We start from the raw sequence: 20,817 nt of genomic DNA on the forward strand, positions 1-20,817 counted from the left end.
ACCAGTACACGGCAACCCTAGTACAAAACCCTCTGCAAGACAGAGCAATCATCTGGGGGCCCATTTTGAATGTCTGGATCCTCTTGCTAGAAACAAATGAAGAATTCAGTTCTAAACCAGGCAAAGGGTTTCTAGAGACTGTGGTCTCTTGTGACCTTAAAGCAGGGTGAGGTACACACAGCACAGCAAAAACATGGTATTTTTTGACAATTTGTATGCTCTAAAAAGCAATTTTGTGCCTTTCAGAAAGCTCCCACAGAGTCCACTTCACTTACACTACTGTGGTCTGCTCTCTGTCTCTGCTTAGACTCCTGATGCATGGCCTCCCCCTCAGCTTTGTTAAAACAATCATATATATTATGCTGAACAATAAGAAATGGAGATGATCATACAGTGCACATTTATTCAGCTTTGACCCTATACACAGAGTGAGCACTGTGTAACCATTTCAACTTGCCAGCAAGAATGATTATTTTATGAAAATGTGCACTGTTAGTGAAGTCCGAGGTCCCTGAATTTTTTATGGTTTGCCTGCCTCTAGCTGTGACACTACTCTGAAGCTGCATGACTGGTTGGTCAGGGAAATAAATAAGGAGTTTATTTTAAGTCATGATGCAAAGAGCAACTGTGTACATGTGATAATTTTCTCCTATCAAAAGACCTGGAAATAATTTTTGCTATGTATGTCCAAAGATTAATCAAAACCCCAAATGTGCCAGGATATATCAATTTTCCATACAAACATTTACAACGTACATAGGTCTTTAAAGATAAGGGAAGGTGTGCACATAGACAACACACAATCATTAACTTCTAAAATAATATTTCATTTCTGTCTCTGCTTCTCTAAAGCAGGATGATCTGTCCCACAGCATCCTAAAGTAGATTTTCCTTGCAATACTCTGCATAATAACGAAGGCTTGCATGTAGCAAGCTGCACTCTAACAGCCACTGTGGTCACCTCCTTATCAGAGGACAAAGCTGCAGCTGTGGGGACAGAACAGCAATTATCACCCTGCTCATTCTTACAGCTGCCAACAGGCATTACAAGCAGTGCCAGCCGTCCTGGAAAGAGATATGCTGGAGACACTTGTCCAGAAGGAACAGGGTGGGGAAACTCCAAAATAACAAAGATTAGAAAAGACACTAGGCATAAAATTGCCAGATAAGCCCATAAAACCCAGTGGTAAATTGAAAGTAACAAAAAGCTTATGCTGGCTAGTGAAATAAAAAGAATACCTTATCTGCTTGAGTTGGAAATTGGATAACAATCTCTGCATCTTCAGTGGAGAAGTAGTCGTTCTTAATCAAGTTGTCAATCAAACACTGTGTGTTTCGGATTCTACTGACCAGAAGTTCTCGGTATACCTTCAGCAAAGCAATGAAGGACGGAGGACTTGCTCTTGGAGGTTTTTCCACAGAAATCTCCAAGTTAGCACAAAGTTGGCCTTCCATAGTTGAGATAGCAAGAAGCTGCTCCACCTAGACTCATCTTTGACAAACTGTCCATTTGCAGCGAGAAGTCAGCTTGGAATTAACTTCGGGGAAACAGGCAATCTGTCCTTCACATGACTGAGCCTGTAAAAAGTTAATTGTATAGAACCTCAGTTTAAACATTATTCTTTGAAGATACATCCTTCAATTAGCCATCAAAGAATACTTCCAACCTCTGCGTAATATCACGGCCGACTTATTAATAAGTTTCTTCCTCAGGTACTTCCATTTATTTGTTCAGGTTTTGGAAAAAAAATACCTACAGCAGGCAGTCTCCCTTCTGTACCAGTACTTTACTCTAGCTTGCCTCAAACACCACCACTGTCATTTGCTTTAACTGCCTGTTCCTAGTGCATAATTTAATATTTTTTTTTAGCTTTTCATGTTTCAGTAGACAAAGCAGGGCATCTGTCCAAACATATCTGGACAAGTAAATAAATGGAATAAAATTATATTTCATAGCAATTAATTTTGTATAAGGAATTAATTTATAGTAGCAATTCACTTTGCTTTTTCTGTGTTACAACAACAGACCCTGTATAAAGTGTTGCCAATATGATAACTGTCCCTGTAAGCAAGGCCTTGTGAACTCTTGAGACAGTTTTAGCTAAACTAGGAAAAAGCATTTAGCTTCAGGGCACCAGGTTTGAGAGGCAGTAGTGAGACTGTGGGAAAGCCACTGATCAGATGTTTCTGTTAAGAAAGCCAAGAGTAAAATGATGCTAACAGTGAAAATGCTGCTGCAGATTTCAGAGCTACTACACCACTTAGGGGCACAGAGCACTTCATATGTCCTCAAGCTATTGGTTCAGACAGCACCTAAAACAGGGAAAATATCATTGCATTGGTTTAATTTAATCTTATCAAATTCAGGTGAGTAACCATAAAAGTTAAAAAGACAGTTTTTCAGAATCTGAAAAATAACAATGTTACAGAAAGGACTGAAATAAGCGATTGTAAATATACAAGATCCCATCTCTAGTGATTCACACAAAAAAATCTGTACCTCTCCTTCAGCAGGAATTGCACAGAATAACTAAATTCACAGACTCTTCCCCATATGATGAACTAGGCCTGGAAGATAGCACCACAATTCATATTCAATACTGGACTGGGCATCCAACCCACCTCCAACTTCATAAAGGGAAGAGATTGCATACAATACAGCTTGTAATGAAGATACCAATTTAAAGCCTGTGCAAACACTTAGGCTTGAATGCCTGACCTCAGCCCCTGTATGTACACCTGGAGACACAACATGATCATTAACTCGGACAGCTACAGGCTCAGGAAACCCTCTCATTGCTGTAGAGATGTTTAGAAACCATACTCTTTAGCATGAGTGCTCTCTCCTTGTCTACAAATGTATATGCTGTGTATGCCCTCATTCTCTATACCAGCTCTTGAGAGCTCTTTTTAGATGGCCATTTATTCCCATTTTTCTTCTACAAGGCATAAAGCAGTAGGAATCAGGATCATACTGCTCTCTATTGTATTACTAAGGGGTTTTTTTTAATTGCAGTTAATACACCATACAGCAGGCATGAAGTTATATCGTAATTACAATTCAACAATAAGTTCATTTAGGTACTATTTAGGTACGAACCTTGCACATACAATTTCCCATGCAAAAAGCAGGTTTTTTTGCAAGATCACAACTCAATCACCTCCACATAGACAATAAGAATTTGCATGATCTACACAAATTACTGGCACCCTCCAGTAACAGGTAAAATGTACTGTTGCTTCAGCAGGTCAAGTGATATTTGGAAGAATGTTCTTAGATTCTGATTACAGTCATATTAATAAAAACAAAACACAAAGCCCTTCTTCAACAGTTCTGTAAAGGTGCCAGCTCTGCTGCTGCAAAATTCTCTCACAATTTCCCAAGACGTTTACATTGCCAGCAAACTTTCCAAATGCTCCCCAGCACTGCCCTGGCAAGCTGTAACTGAGCCCTGCCAGATCACAGATTCTTCTAGGTGACCTGCTACTGGAACAAAAACAAACTAACTTCTATGGGTTTTCCATACCAGAAGGTGCAGTCTGCATCTGTGTAGCTTCTCCTGCTTGATGCTGGAGAAAGACACGGTTTATACTACTGCATTTTAGTGATACTACCTGTCTACACTTAGAACCACAGGGCAAACCAGCTTAGCTCCTCTGATTTCAGGAGACCCAATAGGTCCTAACTTATGGTTGCTCACCTGCACAGATGCAGATAACTGCATTAAGAGTCAAGCCCTCCAAAGGCTGAGACCAGGGAAAACCCCAGCACAACTGTTTTGGATCACAGTCAACTCCAAAACTGCAAAACTCTTTCAACCAAAGGGAATGTAACCAAGTGATCTGACTTTCTTACCACATGAGTAAGTGACTGCATCTACTCAGACAAATCAACCTTTCATTATGCCATTCACATGACCCACCATATGAAGTGGCTGATTTCTGAGTCACTCAGCTTCCTAGAAGCCACACTGGCACATCTCTTTGTTCAAGAAAGCTCATTCCATAAATGAACTCTATCATGAAGACGAAACAATGCTGAAAACATCATTTACTCTAAAGCTTTTGCAAGCTTTTAGTTAAAGAGATAGAGACACCTTAAAATACATGAAATAAAAATATTAACCCCTTTCTTTCAAGATACTGCATCTACCCAATGTTCCCTGCTTGCTTTGGTTATTCTAGGACCACATTATCCTAATGCATTTTCTCTCTTTCTACTTTGTGAGAAGAACTGAGACAAACATCCAAGAAACCATAATAACGAACCAAAGTGCTGTCATGCGTACAAAACAAAGAGAAGTGTTTTCTTTACTCTTTCAGATCCATCTACAAAGAGTATAAGAAAAGAAAGAAGAAATACAGCAAAAGGACAAGAACATGGAAAACATGGAAAGATCAGAAGGTCTCGAAGATGCCTGCCCTGCATCTGACTAAGTCCAAGTCAGTACAGAACCTGGTTGGTACTGGAAGGGGTGTGCATATGTATGCTGCAGGAAAAAGCATGTTCCCTTTCACACAGGGTGACCTGCAAGAGAGTAGAGAAACAAGAAAGCAATCAAAAAAGAATATAAAGTAAGGCTAAGCATTAGGGGAGAAAAGGAGAAAGAGCAAAAATGCCGAGCAGGGAAGTCACAGTTTGCAATATGAATTCTGTGCATGATGACGTACTCAGTGATATTTTTCAGTGGCAATATTAACTTTAAGGCAAAAAAACCACACCACCCAGTACTGGAGAAAACAGCAATTTTCATCAGTCTCTTAATAAGAAAAAATGGAAATTTCCACCATCCATAGAATAAGAAAATGCCACATCAGATGAGGAGCTGAACACCTTAAACAGTGCTGGAACAGAAACATTTCCTGCCACATGTTAGTTAAGAGCAAGGCAGGTATGTGCACGTTGGTAGCAAAGTGTATCAGATACATGAAGAAACTTCAGGTCCTACTCAGACTAAAGTAAACACAAAATTTTTCTACAGTAGCAGTTCTAGGTGCAACAGCACCTAAAAGTCCTGATCAGCATGAGAAACATACTTGTTCTCTTAGAGAAACACACTGCATGTAAGATTCTGATGTATATGATTCTGTTTTGCTCGGGCGGTTTTTTTGTTGGTTTTTTTTTTTTTTTAAACACGAGGCCAATGTGATGATGTCATGAGGTCTCTGACTTATCTGCAAGTCCATCACCTCTTGGAAGTAGTCCCAGCTTCCACCCTGCTTTAACATGAGTCCTTTCAGTGAGGGATCACAAGGTTACAAAGCACTAAGTCTCTTGTTACAAGGATCTGTTAGTTTTACAATGCTAGGTTACACATCTGGTGTGTTTAAAGATAAATGCTTATGCAACTTAAAAATACGCATTGAAAGCATATAGTTGAAGTGTACATAGTGTTCTTTGCCTTATCTTGGGCACTCCAGATGCTGGATTCAATTCCAGTGCAATTTTTGTGACTGATGTGGCATCAGTCATGGGGACACTGTTAGAAAAGACTAAGACATACATTAATGTGAGACACCTCAGTGCACTGACCAAGGTCTAAGAACATCCACTGTTGAGAACTGCTGCCTCATTTCTAGAACTGTTCCATTTCTGAAAGGCGTAATGAATAAAATAATTTTTCTGAAAGCCACCTTAAGGCTCTTACAATCCTTTGTAAAACATTACTAAGATATGGTAAAGACAGATCACCTGTTCTAACAGCAACGGCTTGTGAACACATCTATTTAGAGAAATGAGCATTATCATTGAGGTATGTACAGAAGGAGAAAGGGAAAGATTTGCAAGCTTGATACAGTAGCTGAAACAAAAGAACACCTAAGGAGGAATGGAGAGAGACAAGAGAGATGATACCCGGGCAAAGCAGGAGTCTAGGATGAGGAGAAAACAGGAGAAACGCTTATGGGGAAAAGCTTCTTATGTGGGAACAGAATGGACTTCTTGCTCCTGAGAGGGAAAAATAAAAAACAATGATTAACTGAAGAGGCTGCCAGTGATGTTGGAGATGAAATTCAGTTAGCCATTTTGAGGACAGCAGCTTCGGTCAAGTAAAGATGACAGAAAACAGACTACCAGGAATTAAAAAGAACCAGAGCGCAGAGTGCTCACCCATCAGTTGTAAAGGCAAAGAAGAGAGAGACAGGGCCTTGGCCAAATGAAGTGTCAATGGGGATTGAAGGGATGTGAGAAGCAACAGCAAGTGTGGCAAGAGATGAATATCATAAGCCTGCATAACTGAGAATAACAAAGAGGAAGCAAGATGGGGATCAGGCCAGGGATAAGGAGGGAAATGAAAAAAGGAAACGAAATTTGTCATAGTAAGAGGTACGATAAAAGTACCAGTGCTTACAGCAAGGTTTTGTATAATCCATGTCAATAAGCTGCAGTGGCACTGATGGCCCCTGCATGAACGCACTGGCACTTTTATCTAGTGGTTCTTCTGACTTCCCTCTATTCTCAGCATTGTGCAAGCATATATACATTTTTATGTTTCCTGGCCCTGCCCTTCTCACATCCTCTTTTCACTAAAATCTCCTTGCTCTTCTTCCAACAAAACTGCTATGCCTGTTCAACTTCCAGTGCTGCAAGTCCTCTGGCAGTGAAGAATATACTGGTTTATCACAACAAGGTCTTACCAACTATAAAAGCTGTAGATATAGGGGCTGAAGGATCTTAAAGAATAGCTAAAAAACATTACCATTTTTGGGTGAACTAGGGAATTCACTCCTCATTGAGCTGACTGCTCCAAGTAGACTGCGCAGGATGAAGCAGTAAGGGCAATATAAGGAGCAAATTAATTAACAACCATCCCTTAAAGCAGCTGATTTAAGACCAAGCTAGAGTATTTCTGAAAAGCTGAAAACTCAGTCAATACTACTTCTTCTGTAGTCTTGCTATTCTGACAAAAACTGTTCCTCTAAATTGCCTGTGAGAAAAAGCCCTATGCCACATACCTAGCTATCAGCAGCCAGTAGCTGGAATATCTTCAGGATTTTCACAGCACCTAGTAGCCAGCTCTGGCAGGACAATAGCAAAGCACGCACACAAGCCTCAGTCCCAGCCCAGGGCTAGTGGAGTTCCTGTTGGCATAGCCTTCTGTCCATAGTATTCAAAATGCAATTAGTCTCCGAGAGGTAGCTGTATGAAAGTAGTGCCCCATTTCACATGAAAATCTGTGCCCTTTGTGTCTCCAAGTCAGATTTGTTTCCTGAGAAAAGCTATTTTGCAGTGCTAGCCACCTCACTGCAGAGTCATTACAGCAAGAGGAGAACTGGAGTCTTTGCCATGCTTTTTCATTAATAACGGTAACCTAGTCAGGCCTGTCTAAACTCAACTTTTTGCTATCACCGGGAGACACAGAAAAGAAACTGATTTTCCACATCATATTGCATGTGTGCCGCAGCAGCCAGCCTTTTGACTATAACAAATGAATAAGAATGTACTTCCACACAGCAGCTCTCACTTTTAAAAGAACTTCAACTATTTTACATAGTTCAAGAACAGTAAAGAATGTGTAGCCATTAGAAGCAAATGGGCACATATACTACACAAAAAGTCTGCATGTTTTGATGAGAAGTGATGCAATGTATTTCCCAGAGGTACTAAAAAATAGCCTTTTATTTTTATAGCAGAAATGGTGCATCGGTATGGCTTGCACAGAGTCCCTGTACTGAGTTAAAACACACTCATCATACCCCAGTTTACAATCTCTGTGTAACTATCATCATCGATGCTACATATGTCAATAAATGCCTTGGGAGGCATACATTAACATCACACTAGTGTAAATCCATTACAACTCATGCGATTTTGCGTTGCTCTGGGGTCACTGAGATCAGCATCTTCTAGTGATTTTCCCTCCCTCCCCCCTCTCTCTCTCCTTTGACTGTAGCATAAGTTTTTGTAGCCATCCCGAGTTGTTTGAAGAGCAACAGATATATAAGAACACAGAAGAAATTATTTCTGCCTCCACCTGGTACACTCACAAGCTTTTGTTTAAAAGGCACAGGCTTTTACAGAATTATTCACACCCCTCACAGGTTTTGCTGCTACATTTCCTTAACAGCTTACTTTTAAACAAATGGAGCTCTACATACAACGTTTAGATGAATTAACAAGTCCCTGTCAAAAAGATTTTATGTGGCTTCCTGCTAACTCCTTTCAGTAAAACATTTAATAGATAAGAAAGAACCACTACTAAGAAGCAAAGAAATTTTCTTCTATTAGAGAAATCTTGGGGATTTTTTTTTTTTTTTGAGATGGAGGAGGAAGGGAACAATTTACTGGTATATCTAAAAAATGTAACTGCTTTTCCACTATTATTTACTATTTTCACATTCAACCTGCAGTGAATTCTACAATTAAAGTTGCAATTGATGGAATCACATATTCACAGCTCTCCTAATTCTACCTCCCAAGCTTTGTTCTGGTCATTAACAGCAAACCTAATTAGCTACAGCCACTCCACCTGCCAAAGATCACCTCCCGGTTGTGCCTGTGCATCCATCGATCCATCAAAAAAGGGTCCTGAGCGGGGACTGCCTAAGTATTAAGGTGAGGCGAAGTTAACTGCTGTTGCCAGCAGCGCGCTGGCGTGGAAGGAGACCGCCGCCATGCCATGCCCTCCCCACAGCCACAGGGCACCAACTCTGCCCAGGCAAACCCGCTCCCGCCTCCCTCTTAGCTTCTTTCGCGTTAAGGGAGCGAAGCACCGAGGCCTAAACGACTCCTGCGTGAGTCAGCGCATGGATACGGATCTTCAGTCAGGTTTACGGCGAGTGAAGGGCTTTCTTTTACTGTTTTATCCGGCCGGCTCACGGGAAAGGCAAGGCGGGAGCGGGCTGCACAGCAGGTAAGCGATGCCTTCTTCCACTCGGCGCCTGCCCCCGGGCTGCCGGGCGCTCCCTCCCGCCTCCTCCGCCCCTCGGCACCCTTCCCCAACGGCCTTCAGGAAAATTACTTCACCGGCCAGCATCTGTAACAGTATTTATTCCTGGTAGCGCTGCTGTATTTTGCAGGAAGGCGCTGTCTCCCTCGCCGAGGAGCTGCTGGGGCACTGCTGGCCCCGCTCCTCGCTCTCTGCCTGACGCCGCCTGCCACACGGAAGCCTCCTCCCCAGAGGCGGGAAGGGCCCCTGCTGAAGAAACACGGAAAAAGTCCCAAAACTTTCAATTCAGGAGCGCGAGAAGTTCACCAAGAGGCAGACGCCAGCGGGAGCCGCCGGGGAGCAGCCCTTCCCCTTCCATCTCGCAGCCTTTCAGGCGGCAACACAGAAACTTCGGTTTACAAAAAGCAGAAACTTTGATCTACACCCTCCAACCCTCTCCCAGCGCCAGCCGCTGACCTGCTGCTGCCTAACGCCTCTCTCCCCGCCTGCCCCGAGCCCCCCGCCCCTCCCGACATGGCGGCCGGCAGTGGTGAGCGAGGCGGGCAGCGGCCCGGCGACCCTCCTCCGCTCCTGGCCCTTCCCCGGCACTCACCGCGGCGGCGAAGGGACGGAGACGAGGGGAGGAGCGGGGCGGCGGCCGGCCCACGGGTGCTTCCCCCCACCCCCGGCCCGCCGGGAAGGAGCTCCCGCCCCACGCACGGCCTCTCCTGCGCGGCGGGAAGCGGCGCCTCCCCGCGCGGGCGCTGCCGAAGGCCTCTTCTCCCTCACGAGCACCGCTTTTCCCTCCCCACACCGGCGTGGCGGGAGGCCCGCTCCCCCGAGAGAGGTGCAGCGGAGGCCTTTCCCCGGCCCGCAGGAGCTCCCACCATTTTCCTCAACGGGAGGCATCCAGTACCTTCTGTCAATTCCGCCTCCCCCCCCCGCAGGCTGTCAGGGTAGTATTTTCTGTTTTCTTCTTGCAAGAGTAAAACAACCCATGTAAAAGTTCAAAAGCCCAAAGGAGCATGGCGGTAAGGGTAAAGCAAAAGAAGTGGTGCTGATGTTGAGTGTGTTCATGCGTAGTTTTGCCCTCCATCATGAAGTTATATCCATTATAAAACACAAATAGCCAATGGGAAGTTCCAGTTACATTTCCACATCGCCAGCTTTTGCTTACACAAGCAACACTGATGCTCTTGAAGCATGCATTGAACAGACAGGGGAAAGGTTTGGTAATCACAGTTCTATTTACTCAGTTTCAGACCAGACAGTGCTAATACAGAAAGTACCATGTTCTACTGTAGTCACCGTGCCCAACTCTGGAAACGGGCAAATGACATTAAGACAGCACCTATACATCCCTGGCAGAAGTTTACAGAAAAATTTTATGCAGACCAGATGTGGTAAGTTTGTTACTTTGTCATTTGTTTATCTAAGCAGTCACAGAGTGACACACACCCCTCTGCATGTCGAGAGAAAAAAAAAAAATTACACTGTACAGAAGATAAGCCAAAGTTCAGTTGTTTGACACCTTCCAGGTTGTCAGTTTTTCCTTGTCCCCCACAAACTAACTACAAGGGTTGCCAAGTACCATGAAGATACATACTCTAAACCTTACAAGAGCTTCCAGTTTTGCAGGAGATTGTCAAAGCTGTAGAAAAAGAGGCCACATCTGTTCATCTGGAGTTTGACAGACAAACAAAATCAATAAACAAATGCGCCAGGACTCACAGGAGAACTTCCTGATTTCACTGGACATGAGACCAAGGCCTAGATAAGCAACAAGCCAGTCAAAAAGGTAGTTTAAAAAACTTTGGAATCATCTAACTAAAATGAATTCCTTAAAATCTGTTGGTTATACCCAACCAGTTTGCCTACTAGACATAGGAAGGATGAGGCCATTATGCTTTGAATGAGATCCTTTGCTGGATGTTGTCTTCAGGCCTGGGTTGCCTTTTGGACTAACACTTAAAAACACAGAGACAGTTAAAAAAATATTACTTTTCTTTCTTTGTTAACTATGTAAACAGAAACAGGAACTCCATAGCTTCAGAGGTTGGGCTTTAAACCATTAAGAGAAGCAGTGGAGGAACAAGTTTAGTCTTGGTTTAGAGTTCTGAGTCTACTTTGCATCTAACAAATATTTGAAATTCTTGATAATTGTGTATACAACATTTAAGAACAAAGGGCCTAATCCTGCAGCCCTTACTCCTCAGAAGGCAACAGATGCCAACACTCAAGATGGCCTTTTTCTTTTAAAAAGGTCAGTAAACAGGATACAAAGCACAAATTTGCATGCAGCACTGTATGACAATTACAGAAAGATAATTTCTAAGTCTGCAAAAACTTCAGCATGTACTCAAGTTATACATACAAAGCGAAGAAGTCACCAATGTCAGCGTGTCTTCAGACTGCAAATTATGTCTAATATGCTTACTGTAGATGCACAGCAAACTCATCTTTTCTTGATAAATAAAGAAACTGCTGATCAGCACAGTGAGGAGGTATCTAAATCAAGGTGAATGGCCAAGCAAGTGCAGAGGTATTCTATGCAGAATTTATCTTCTTTGCTTTAATAGCAGCTTCAATCTCTTCCATGATTGGCACTGGCCCTGCATAGTTATTAGTTTCAATAGCTTCTAATTTCTTCTGATAGTCAGCTGGCAAGCCATTCTGTTTTGCACCCATGCAGATAACCTATAATCAAAAGGGAAAGAAAAAAAAAAAAAGCCTTCAATAATAGTGTTAGGAAGGACAGACCCCTCCAAACATTCACTCGTACGGGAAGAACCGCTTAAGGTAACAAGAGAATTAATCCCAAATAATGCTAGTTGTACCTAAAGTTAGCCAAAGGCTTCTGGAAGACCACTGAAGACATTAATAGCGTCAACAAAATTACTCTGAAAAGGCTTGTAACTACCAAGGCATACCCCCAAGATTCTGAGATGTTACTGACATGCACAAGACTACAATTAAGCTGCTATTCAGCTATTTCATTCTTTCTTCCAGCAAGGACAAGAACTACTTTTTATCCCTTTAGCCAGCCTTAGTATCACATCTGAGTGAGAAGCAGCGTATATTATTGAAGTTATTTTTAAAACTAAGTTGTTCAAATCCAAAGCATAACAGTGAGTACCTAGACAGGTTATAGGAGTAACAGAAACAGATACTTAGCTTAGTGGAAAAAGCACAGATTCCTTAGAGTTTGTTACTGCAGCTTTCCTTCTACATACAAAATAAACTTAAGTATTGGTGCAAGAGAAAAGAAGTGACTGTGAGAGGAAAAGAGGAGGCTGTAGGAGCCAAGACTTGAAAGAGACACCAGCAAATTCCCATATAGAAATGAATAGATAAATACACAGATTTTAAAAGCCGACACTATTGTAAATACTCTTTCATGCATTCAACAGCCAGGAAATTCAAGGACGAGGCATCTAGAAAGGATGAACTTTGCCACAGAAAGTACACAACAGTAGATGGATGTAGATCACTGCATGCCAATGCAGTCACCTGTACTAAATTTTTAGCCGTCCTGCCTGGTTAACTTAAAAGCTGGGGGCAGGGGGGAAGAAGAGAACTAACAACTGACCCTGATAACAGCAGGAGGGAATGTTTAGCTAGATAAAGTTACCAGAATTGGAGGTCTGCTCTTACAGCATACTAGCGAGAGCTGACACACAGTAGCAGACTACGTATTAACTCCCCAAAAAACCCTAAAGATCTGTCTTGACAGGAAGAGGGTTGACAGAGAGGAGGTTTGTGAAGTAGCAGAGCCTGCTTTCTAAGCAAGCTTTCTCTTCAGAAGTCCTGCAGCAGCCAGCCTTAGCTATGCTCCTGGAAGCTGATTCACAGGAGCGAGTTCCTCAGTTAAGAGAAGGCGGCGCACTGGGGATTTAACAAGCTCAGGCCCTGTTTCTTTGCTTTCAGTAGAAAAAGCCAACATGTTACAGTGATGTCTATCTGCAATTGCTAAGAGCTGCACAATTCCAGACATGCAGTCATGCAGCCCAAGGCTAGGCCTGCATCAGATCTCAAAAGCTAAGCAGGTCAGGCCTGCTGCGTGACTGGATCATGTGTCTCTATAGTCAGTGTGTTGCAGAACAGTGTTGAAACACTTCTGCCTCACCAGCCATCAAGTGGGAACCCTGCAGTGCTCTGCAATGTTGCTGGAAGTCCTGTGATGTACTGATGATGTATCTGGTAAAAGAAGGCAGGTGGACTCCTGTATTAAATGATAGCAAGATACTTCATAAGACAATAAGGATAATCCACGTCCTTGAGACTACAAACCAGGTGCTGTATTCTCCCCACAGAAGCTTCCCTCTGTCCTTTTAGTGGAGTACATTAATTTTTCAAACAGAGAATTGCTGCATATATGTAAACAACACCCTTCAGAAATCCTTGTGTCAGTCATAAATAATTCACGAGTTAAATAGAGGCTTCACGTAAGGCATAACTGAGCCAAAAAATAAAATTGGTTTAGTAGGCCTTTAAAAGCTAACAATCTTCTGCGAGCATCATTACAGTAGTACATTGCACAAGGATTAAGCTATACCTTTACGTTAGTTAGTCATGCCTTCCATCCACTGTAAATAAAGTACTTATTAAACAGGACAGAAGTACTGATTATATATTTCTGTTCATTCTCTCCAAAATTACAGTGATGCAACACCTACCCTTTTATACTGAGGAGAAGGGGGACCACAGACATAGTCCTTCATCTGGTAGCTTCGACAGGTGAGTACCTTTCCTGCTTGAGTGTGGACATTAACTTCTATTGGGACATAAATGCCATCTTCAACTCCCTCTTGCCTGTAAAGGACATCTATTCCTTTCATGCCAAATAACTGATGCATCTTTCAAACAAACTGTGCAATTAAACATATGCATTTATTATAACAGAATTCAAGGCAGGACAGTGGTCTGCGCTATTAACAGACTTAAAGAAAAACAAAGAAAGCAAAACATATTCCAGTACTTTGTACAAACTTGTTTCATATCCAAAAATAAGTTTCTAAAGAAGCAGCAGCATTCACTTTTATCATTTCAGCTCTGTAAGAAAGATGACTAGTGGTTAACTTGCAAAGTTAGAGAGAGAATACTCCTTGTGAATTAATTACTGTGCACGTCTGGTAATCTACAAGAGAAACACAACCAAGATTATCAGAATTAACGAGCCAGGCACACATCATTCATTACCTTCCACTCAGATAATGAAACAATTACAAAGTTTTATCTTGCCCATTGTGTTACGCTTGAATAAGGGGAAACTCACACAACTCTTGCAACGCACATTCCAATGAATAATCCAAGAGACCCTTTAATTTGCGCAAGACATGTACAGCAACAATGAGTTAGATCAGGGCAAAAAAACATTTTGGTTTTTTTTATTAGCAAAATCATGCTATGCTGTCTTAGGAAAACAAAACCAAACTCAAAACCAAGGCTACTTCTTGTCTTTAACCATTAGCATTTAGCCACCAATAAGTCTGAAGAAATAGTAAGAAGTAAACGAGAAGCTTAAGCAATACGAGACAGACTTCATAGCACAATTAACTTTAGATGTGCTTTAGATATGAGTGATAACATGAGTTTTAATGCTGCTCATCAAAATATCATTTTGACAACTTATCTTTCTTTCAGAGATGTACTACCATTTCAAGTTATTTAACATACATAACACAGGCCATGTTATGTGAGTAACTAGGTTAAGTGCAAGTAGAGACTGGAAGCTAACTGCAGATTCAAGACCAACAGACTGCAAAATAAGTCACATGGGTGTGTGAGAGCAAGAAAAATGTTACAGTTAAGTAATGTCCATAGCTAGGATATATGAGGAAAAGTCATTATTTAGTCTGTAACTTACAAATTTGTGAAGTACAGAGGACAAAAAAAAAAAATCTGACCACGAGACAGCACCAAAATGCATTTGAAGCCAAAAAGTTCAGCCATCTAGGCAAAAGATTCCCCTCCCATACTTGTTTTCTATGTATTACGTTGTTTCACTAGTATTTCAACCAACAACACGCAGCATCAGTTACACATTCCCTCCTCTGCTTCTGGATAACAAAGCACAGACTTCTTTATCCAGACTGGCGGGGGGGGGGGGGAAGTGGGGGGGGCGGGGCAAATAGTGAAATTTTTTTTTTTCCTTGATACATGGAAATTCCAGGAAATAACTTGGTTGAGAGCTTACAAATATATCTGCTTGTACACAGCCAAAGAATCCCAAGATCTTCTGCAGGAACACACACAAGCTGTTTCAAGTTGGTTAGTAGCAATCCTTAGAAGCATACTATTGACTATCGTTATAAAAGCCAAGAACACATCCTGTTTCCTTCCATTTCCAGTCCACCTTCGTGGCACCAGTGAGGCAGCTGGGAAAAATCAATCTTTAATGCTAGTGTACATCCTTCAGATTTTGGTGATAGTGTAGCACTCAAGTCTCTAGCATCTTAGCCAGCATTAAAGTTTGTCAAAGAAATGCCAGGGATGTGCAATTCTATAGTATGTAAACAACACTTCTAGAAGTTAAAATACAAAATGCTGTCCCCATAGGGGGAACACAGTGTTACTATCAAAGCAGATGCTGCCAGCCAGCATCTTTATACTTCTGAAGTTTACGCTTTAGGGAAACATGGTAAATCAGGAGATTTCAGTAAAGGTCAGCAGAAAGGGGACCAGGAGGTAAGTGCTAGTGTAAGCAACAGAGGGGAAACTGAGGAGATAATAAAGCAGGGACATGTGAAGCTCTCCCCAACCAGAAGCATACCAGCTAGATGCCTTCCTGCTTGGGACTAACACTCCCAACCAGGACTTGAGAGTGATGAGAGTACCCTTTCCCATGATGTGCTAACAGAACTTGGGCAACAGTTTCTGTTGTGTTTCAGGTTCACTGTAGACAATGAAAAGCAAGTTGGAACTTCCAAGTTTCATGGCCAAGGTTATAAGGACATGTCTACGCAGCACAGTGCAGCCATAACCAAAATTGCAACAGTACCAGAGGCAGGAGAACTGTGTTAATGTAATGCCTTCAGTGGGTTTAATATGCCCTTCTTCCTTAGCTTCACTAGCCCAGATTTCTACTGGAATTAATTGATAGTGATGAATTGCTTTAAACAAACGATCCTCGTGTACCAGAAGCACCATGCTGTGCAGGCACATCCTGAAAGCTGCAATAAACACATGACACCAGCCAAAATTTTGGAGATTAAGTTTAAGTCCTGCCTTAGACCCTGCAAGAAGCTATGCTACTCCTTGATTTGTTTAGCCAGGTGGTCCTCCAGACTTCAGCCTGGGAATGAGTTGCTCAGGTTGCCTTAAACTTGTCTTAATTATCAGGCACAGGCAGAACATTCTCCACCATGCATTGGAATGGTGCAGGCAGCCTCTCCCATTCAAAGGGAAAAATAAAGCCACCCCAGCTCCCTGCTTGGATCTACCTGAAGTTCACAAAAGTTTGAATCGTCAGAAGACATGCAAAATAACTTCCTCAAAAGGTCCCTTTGCCTGTATTAAAGATTTCCTTCTCTTCTGCAATTCTTGTCCTCATCCCTTCCTTTTCCACTACAATCGGAGTCTACAGATGTATAGAGACAGAAACTGATGTCAGTCTCAAAGGAAACTCTCCCTAAAGCAATGGGAAATGTGTCACAGGACAAATACAGAGTTTAGAGTAATTTAAGGGACAGGACACTGTGAGGACAGGCATTAAAAAAAAAAGGAGCCCGACCAATATATCAGCTCCAAATAAAGGCCCACACCTTACTAAATACCCCTGAGTAACTTTAGCTTTAACACAAAGCCATTTTAATCACAAATGTGTTAGAAGACAATACATGTACTGTGAAGTGAAATTCACATATTAAAATCCAAAGCATCTTCTTGATTCCAACACCAAAGCTTCCACACAGCTCTTTACCAAAAGTTAACTACAACTTTTCAATTGGCCTCTAAAATAGTAGAAGACAGCAAAAGTTAAGTCACCTACTTATCCAGTGAACTTAAATTGCTAGTGTTCATTTTCCACACTATTCCCCACACTTCGTCTCCAGGGCTCTCAACAATGGTAGCTGTACCTCCATGCCAGACAGAACTTGTCCTGCCTTGATGATGGCCAAACTCGAGCTTAAAATCCTGCAAATGAAACCAATGCAGAGAATCAATTTCCACTTCAGATAAGGGCTGTTGGCTATTCTTGACATGAGAGGGGCACCTAAAGGAAAGTCTACAAGTAATCGGCTGGAGCCACAGAAGGAAGAATGGACAGGCAGGATCTGATCCAGCTCCCATCTCACGAGGGGCTGAAGTCAGCCTTTTCTACCTCCCCATGAGAAATGGCAACCTTGGGACAAAGTGAAGAGAGTTCTGACAGAGAGCACTACTGATAAAAGTCTTGGTCTGTGGAGACCTGGATCAACATCCAAACCTCTTAGTAGTTTGGCCTAAACATTAGCTAACAATTTCTAGCCATTGAGAAGAAAGTGGAGGTAGCCCTTTTTCAAGAGTAGCACACATACCCAATTCTACAGTAAACACAGTAGTGCTGAAGAAATGTCAGCTTGACTTTTGTCCAGGTTGGCAGTAACAGGATTGCTGATGTGCTTCCCATTAGACAATCTGAAGGGCCCTCGGCTGACGTGTACCTTGAAGGAGGGAACTGACTACTACTGCCGCCTTCTCGTTTCTCAAAAGACATGCCTACCAGACACCCATTCCTTTGCAGCTTTTGGTGCTGTTATAAGACTTAAATACTACCACGCAGGGTCCAGGAAGATAGTAAGGGTAAAGCCTACAAGCTGGTGAGCTTTGGGTCTTGCCCTCATGCACCAATGCAACTGCCCAATACCATCCTGTGTATTTTCCAGTGTTTTGTGCCATCTCATCACTCAGCTGAAACATTCTTGGGTAATTTTAAGCCAAGGTGTATGCCTCCTTGAGTGAGCTTATTCAAGTTTTTGCAAGTTGAAATATTGTTTTAGAAATCAAGTATCTCTTTTTCTTACAAGTAATATCAAATATTACTACACAGGCAAAAGAGAATAACAGGTTCTTGCATTTTTCCGGTATAATTTCCCATCTGACTCCATACACTCAGTTTCCTCTCCTACTTGTTAGCCAATTTGTGGATCCTCCCCTAGCAGTAGAGAAGGGAAAGAAAAAAAATACCACTACCAAACTTAAAGGAAGACTACCTGCTTAACCACAACAACGAAGTCCAGCAAAAGCAAAAAGGATTAAAAACAACAACAAAAATAAAACCCAAACCTGTACAACCCCACAACTTTGCTTATTTCTCATGATCACCCTCTTTAAGCTATAAGATAATTTTAATTTGAAATATAGGCGTGTGCATATTAATATTCACTTTTTGAGACTCATTACCTTCTTGTAACGTGTCCTAACAGATATGGGGAAAAGGTTGCAAAAGTTGAGCAGTTGGAGGCTTACACACAGCACTGATCAGAACGCTAATTTTGTGCATATGTTTGTGTGTGTAAGTGATAATCAGCAGCGTGGCAAAGCCATACCGTTTACTCTGTCAAGAGAGTCATCTTCTTTCCCCATAAAATGTTCCCCATTAAACTAATTTTACTAGAAAATAGTTTACTTAGACACACTAGTCATCAACCATTCAACAAGCTGCTGCAAAACGGCTTTGCAATATTCGGGTCACTGGATTACTGTGTGAGGAGGACTCCGGACTAGACCCTGCCAGACAGTCAAGTCTGAGTAATATGCACGGAAGTAAATAGTCCAAGGAAAAACTCCTGTCGAGCCAAGTATGCTCACAGCAGTCTACTTAAAAAAAAAAAAACAAAACAAAACAATAAAAAAAACCCAAATGGACCAATTTTTTTTTTATTCCTCCAGTTATATTTTCTTCGACCTGACCTGCACTGAATACCTGCAAGGAGGTGTATAAAACAGTCAGATACCACCCAAGAAGGTAAACGGAGACTGCACAGAAATAGAGCGGTTAGCTCCAGTTCTAGAAGCAGGAAACCCTATGTTAACGCCACGCAGGCAACTGCAGCGGGCACTGCAGGGAAGAGGGAACAAACACACTAGATACTTTCTTGGGCCAAGAACTTGGTCTTTGGCCCTTCTAAGTACTAGTGTAATACCCCTTCTGTGCTTGTCATACATCCCATTTCTTACAGCTTTTGGCTGAAGATTAACAAAGCTTTAAAAGTAAAAACGGAAGCGAATTTAATACTTTACTTTAGCATCCAAAGTACTCTGTTTACAGGCTGTTTTTCCTTTATTTAAGGCGACTTAGTGGTACTACCATAGAGCAATTAACAGAAATCAGCTCCAACCTTTGTGCCCTTCCCCACTCCCAAGCATCAGTGACTTTCCAGCTCGAAGCAAGGGAGCGAAGCCACCCGGTGTTAGCAGGGAGTGCAGCAATCGGGCAAAGGCCGGCTAGAAAAGCTAACGCCTCACTGCCAGCTCTTGAACAGCTAACCTGCAGTGTGGCAAGAGGCGCTTACTGTGTAACCTGAAAATCTTCCCGAAACCCCGAGGAAAAGCTGAAGCATAGGGCTTGCTTTTATTCAAAGACAAGCGCACAAGACTACTGCTTTCCTGCTCGCCTCCAAGGTCTGATCCTGCAAGGTGCTGGGCTCTCGGCACGTGCAGCTCCTCAGTGCCTTGCACTTTACAGGAACAGGCCTCGGTTGCCAGGCTGATAGTCCCAAGAGACACCAAGTACCTGACTATAGGGAGTTTATTAATGACAAGGTTTGGGGACTTCTTCATACACTCTAACATAGATAATTTCCTGCCAGTTACACCAAGAGAACCTTCAAGTCACCCTTAAGTGGTATCAATTGATGCTCTGCTCCTCCAAGGATCCTTCCAGTTGTATGGATCTGTACATCAACAGCTTAATGACCATGAGCTCCTGATTCCAAGTCTGCATTAAAGCCGAGCCGATACACTAACGTGTAATAACCCCAGGTGGGGGGAGAACTGCCAGGGCATAGGAAGGCATCAGCTGCAGGCATGCGGTACCGGGTGAAAGCTTGCATCCCACCTGGCACACAGCACAGGCAGGGCTTCTCACTCATAACCAGCGTGGCAGAGGGGAAGCAGGAATTCTGATTTTTTAACAAAGCATCATCCTTTTAAAACTGCCAGAAACTTGTCCCATAAACCCAACCAAGCACCTGCTACTGGCATTTTCAGGTTCACAACTTTCACTACTCTTCACACGTGGGGTCTCGGCTGGCAGACTTACGGACTTGGTTAGACCCAGTAAGACAAGACCCGCAGAGGCGGGATAACGCAAACACTCCTTTGGCGGAAGGCAGCAGCCCCACGCGTCACGGCGCGCGCGCGCTGCGACGTTAAGGGCGACGGGACCCGCCCCTCCCCCCCGAACCGTGCTACGGCCGCCCCCGTTACCGGTCGGAGGGCTCGGGCGGCCTGCGGCAGCACCGGGCTCCGTGCAGCAGAGCCAGGCCCACGCGCGGCTCCACCAGAGCAAGCGGACTTCCACCAGCCCCCGCTCCCCACCCGCGGCACCCCCCCGCACCTGCAGGCGTGCCAGGGCGCAGAGCGCCGCCGAGGGGTTGCTCAGGAGCAGCCGCTCCCGCAGCAGGTTGCTGCCGTACGCATAGTACAAGAAGCAGCCACCGCCGCCGGCCGACTCCATCAGCCCACACCCGCCCCGGCCCCGCCGCCGCTTTAACGCCCCCCGCCTCCCGCCGGCGGCCGCCTGGGCGGGGCCTCCGAGCGGAGCCGCCCGCCATTGGCCGGCCGCCTGCGCGCCCGCGCCCCCACTTCGCTACTTCCGCCGCCAGGCGGCGGCGCTGTGGCGTGGGGGCGGTGTATGTCGCGCGTGTCAGGCGGGCTCGTGACGTGGGGCATGCCTCCGGTCCATCCGTCCATCCGTCTGTCTGTCTGTCCGGCCGGGCGGGCGGAGGGCAGCAGGCTGCCCCGC

The 20,817-nt window shown here is 43.5% G+C and overlaps 2 protein-coding genes across 15 annotated transcripts in view; both read right to left on the reverse strand.

Moving 5' to 3' along the window:
* The window catches only part of NOD1 (nucleotide binding oligomerization domain containing 1), a 29,855-nt gene extending 20,261 nt beyond the window's left edge, over positions 1 to 9,594 (reverse strand). For 7 of the 12 annotated variants that reach the window (XR_008236664.1, XR_008236663.1, XR_008236665.1 and 4 more), the window contains exons 1-2: positions 8,966 to 9,337; positions 1,240 to 1,578 (exon numbers count right to left, since the gene is read on the reverse strand). Coding sequence is in view for 9 of the 12 variants with exons in the window: in XM_052797076.1 (XP_052653036.1) it covers positions 1,240 to 1,455 (216 nt within the window). In the remaining 3 variants the exon portion in view is untranslated. The other 5 variants (XM_052797018.1, XM_052797008.1, XM_052797026.1 and 2 more) reach the window with 5 other exon arrangements.
* A 501-nt stretch (positions 9,595 to 10,095) lies between these two features.
* GGCT (gamma-glutamylcyclotransferase) lies at positions 10,096 to 20,549 on the reverse strand. Of its 3 annotated transcripts, none has more exons than XM_052797111.1 (5): positions 20,410 to 20,549; positions 16,858 to 17,003; positions 13,544 to 13,679; positions 12,994 to 13,064; positions 10,096 to 11,564 (listed from the first exon to the last, which is right to left on the reverse strand). In XM_052797111.1, the coding sequence occupies exons 1-5, from the start codon at positions 20,527 to 20,529 to the stop codon at positions 11,507 to 11,509; spliced, it is 531 nt and encodes a 176-aa protein (XP_052653071.1). In that variant the 5' UTR covers positions 20,530 to 20,549; the 3' UTR covers positions 10,096 to 11,506. The 3 variants fall into 3 exon arrangements, with proteins under 3 accessions (XP_052653071.1, XP_052653061.1, XP_052653080.1); XM_052797120.1 differs by having other exon boundaries at positions 11,449 to 11,564; positions 12,994 to 13,089; XM_052797101.1 differs by lacking the exon at positions 12,994 to 13,064.
* Between the last annotated feature and the right edge of the window lie 268 nt (positions 20,550 to 20,817).

The sequence above is a fragment of the Harpia harpyja genome, chromosome 1 (genome assembly GCF_026419915.1).
Source record: "Harpia harpyja isolate bHarHar1 chromosome 1, bHarHar1 primary haplotype, whole genome shotgun sequence".
In the NCBI taxonomy this organism is placed as follows: Eukaryota; Metazoa; Chordata; class Aves; order Accipitriformes; family Accipitridae; genus Harpia; species Harpia harpyja.